Below are 2,219 nucleotides of genomic sequence, written 5' to 3' on the forward strand. Positions count from 1 at the left end.
CGTGATCGTTTACGTGCAATTATGGCACATTTCGAAGTCGATGCAAAACATCAAGAATCTACTGTCACTAAGGATATTCTTGTCGACTCTTTCAAGACCCATTTATTACCTATCATAAAGCCCTTCATCCTTCCACAAAAGACTCCTGATTCTGTTCCAATCTGTGAGGATTCTTCTAAGCTCGACCTCACCGCTAACTCCACTACCAAACTCAAACTTCGCAACGAACTGAAGAAATATGTGCCCACTTTGAAAACCACTCATGCGATGGGCAAAACCGAGCTCGTAACACTCTATCAAAAGTACATAATGAACGAATCAAATGCTTCACAAGGCTCTCGCTTTATGAAAAAACCTCCTAGATGGAACCTTGCGGAACTCCATCAAGCACGACTCGACGATATTCGATATGCATTACAATTCTACCGACCTGACATATTCATCACACACAAGTCTTCTACAGTTGAGATCTGTAAACGGATTTACGAGAAGTTTTTGTTGAATATGCCTATTCAGGCTGACGTGATTACCGAAGGAGTGCACTATTACATTCGCCAACTTGAATGAGTAATCTACGTTATCATTCATCTTATAATATCAAGCCATAGTTTCTTTTTCTTTCCGTAGTTTCTTTTTAATTACATGTTTGCTTCTTTTGTGCTCTTCTAGACTTGCTTTGATTTGGTGCTGTTCTTGTGATACATAATGAAAACATGAAAATATTGCAGTACCCGCATAACCTCCACGCTAGTTGCTGTACATCAGCGTCTCTCTCATCAATCATGCGTTTGAACCGTTCGCTTCTTCAACGGCAGAAGCCCTTTTGCCTACCGTCTAACGTTACATATAAACTTTGAAAAGCTTTCAACCCCCAAAAAAGGTGTGATACCGGGTTTTGTTATATATGTAGAAGATTTTCCGTGGTTGTTCCTGCCCTAAGGAGCTTTCTTGAATATGAAATCCTAGCAAAATCATCCTCTTCGTTGCACTTCCTTCAACTTCAATCTTGATCTAACCCTGACTTTTTTCTGTCATCATTCTCACTTTAACACGTCCAAAGCTCACTCCCACCGCATGATCTTGTGTGTATGCATTAGCAGAAGATGCGGCGAGATACAGTCTGTTAACTCGAAAGGAGAGCTTGTGCGCGGTAACAGAATACAGGTGCAGCTCTTTCGACAACACCAGCTGGAGGACGAACAACTTTCCCAGCTTAAATCTCTTACTTTACAAGATGGATATAACTCTGAAAAAATTAATCAATTTTCCCATGGGAAAATGTCTTGATTTTTCATGTGTATACAAGATAGAAATGTCTCAGTTGTGGGGTTTTTATTACGTAGAATAACCCCTGATTTTTTTGGCTTCTTTTCAATTCAAATACCTTGTCGTCGAGATACATAAGTATGTACATTAAATTTAGCTCGGGTAAGGTGGAGTAGGGTGGAGTAGATCTCAATGTTTACATTATTTACACCGGTCTTTAGGTTAAGCAGAGTATCCTACCAAATATAGCGACTGTAAGTCGAATGTAACACTACAAAGAATATAATGTTTTCCGGGCAGAAAACGCAAATATTGATATACAAAAATATTGAGCGGTGAGGAGGAGGGCAAAAAATACAAAAAAATATGGCTGTTGTTCCTGGTGTTGAGAGCTTCAATCTGAGTATTTTTTTGTATTTTTAGAGTGCATATTGTTGAATGTACTAACAAAAAACCCCATATTCATCAGATATACACCTGTAACAGATGCTGAAGTTCAGTTCCTCAGATTGGAGAGGACAATTTGAATTCTACAAATGCTCATAAAATTTGCAATTCTTGCTCAAAAGACTCGCTTTTAGGCTCATTAGAAAGCCACAGTCTCTCTCTAAATGTCTTAATAATGATTCAAGGCTTCATTTTCTCTCACAAGGCAGCTATAGTCACTTTGAAATATCTTCTTCAAAGCCACATAGATTCTTTGCAAAGCTGGACACAGCCCCATCACCTCAATGAAAGATCTAGAGACAGAGTTCAGCTTTCTAATGAACCAATAATCGAGTGTTTTCCTTGCCAATTGCAAAATTTATGAGCATTTGTAGATTTCCAATTGTCCTCTCCAATCTGAGGAACCAAATTTCAGCATCTGTTACAGGTGTATATCTGATGAATATGGAGTTTTTTGTTAGTACGTTCAACAATATGCACTCTAACGCCGGGCATAGGTTGCACGG

The 2,219-nt window shown here is 38.8% G+C and overlaps 1 protein-coding gene across 1 annotated transcript; it reads left to right on the forward strand.

The window, feature by feature from the left end:
* Positions 1-21: 21 nt before the first annotated feature.
* MELLADRAFT_61474 (uncharacterized protein) lies at positions 22-567 on the forward strand (the record flags this gene model as incomplete). The annotated part of the gene is made up of 1 exon (XM_007407650.1): positions 22-567. One exon carries the CDS (start codon positions 22-24, stop codon positions 565-567), a length of 546 nt encoding a protein of 181 aa, XP_007407712.1.
* Between the last annotated feature and the right edge of the window lie 1,652 nt (positions 568-2,219).

This window comes from Melampsora larici-populina (assembly GCF_000204055.1).
Source record: "Melampsora larici-populina 98AG31 unplaced genomic scaffold MELLAscaffold_10, whole genome shotgun sequence".
NCBI lineage: Eukaryota > Fungi > Basidiomycota > Pucciniomycetes > Pucciniales > Melampsoraceae > Melampsora > Melampsora laricis-populina.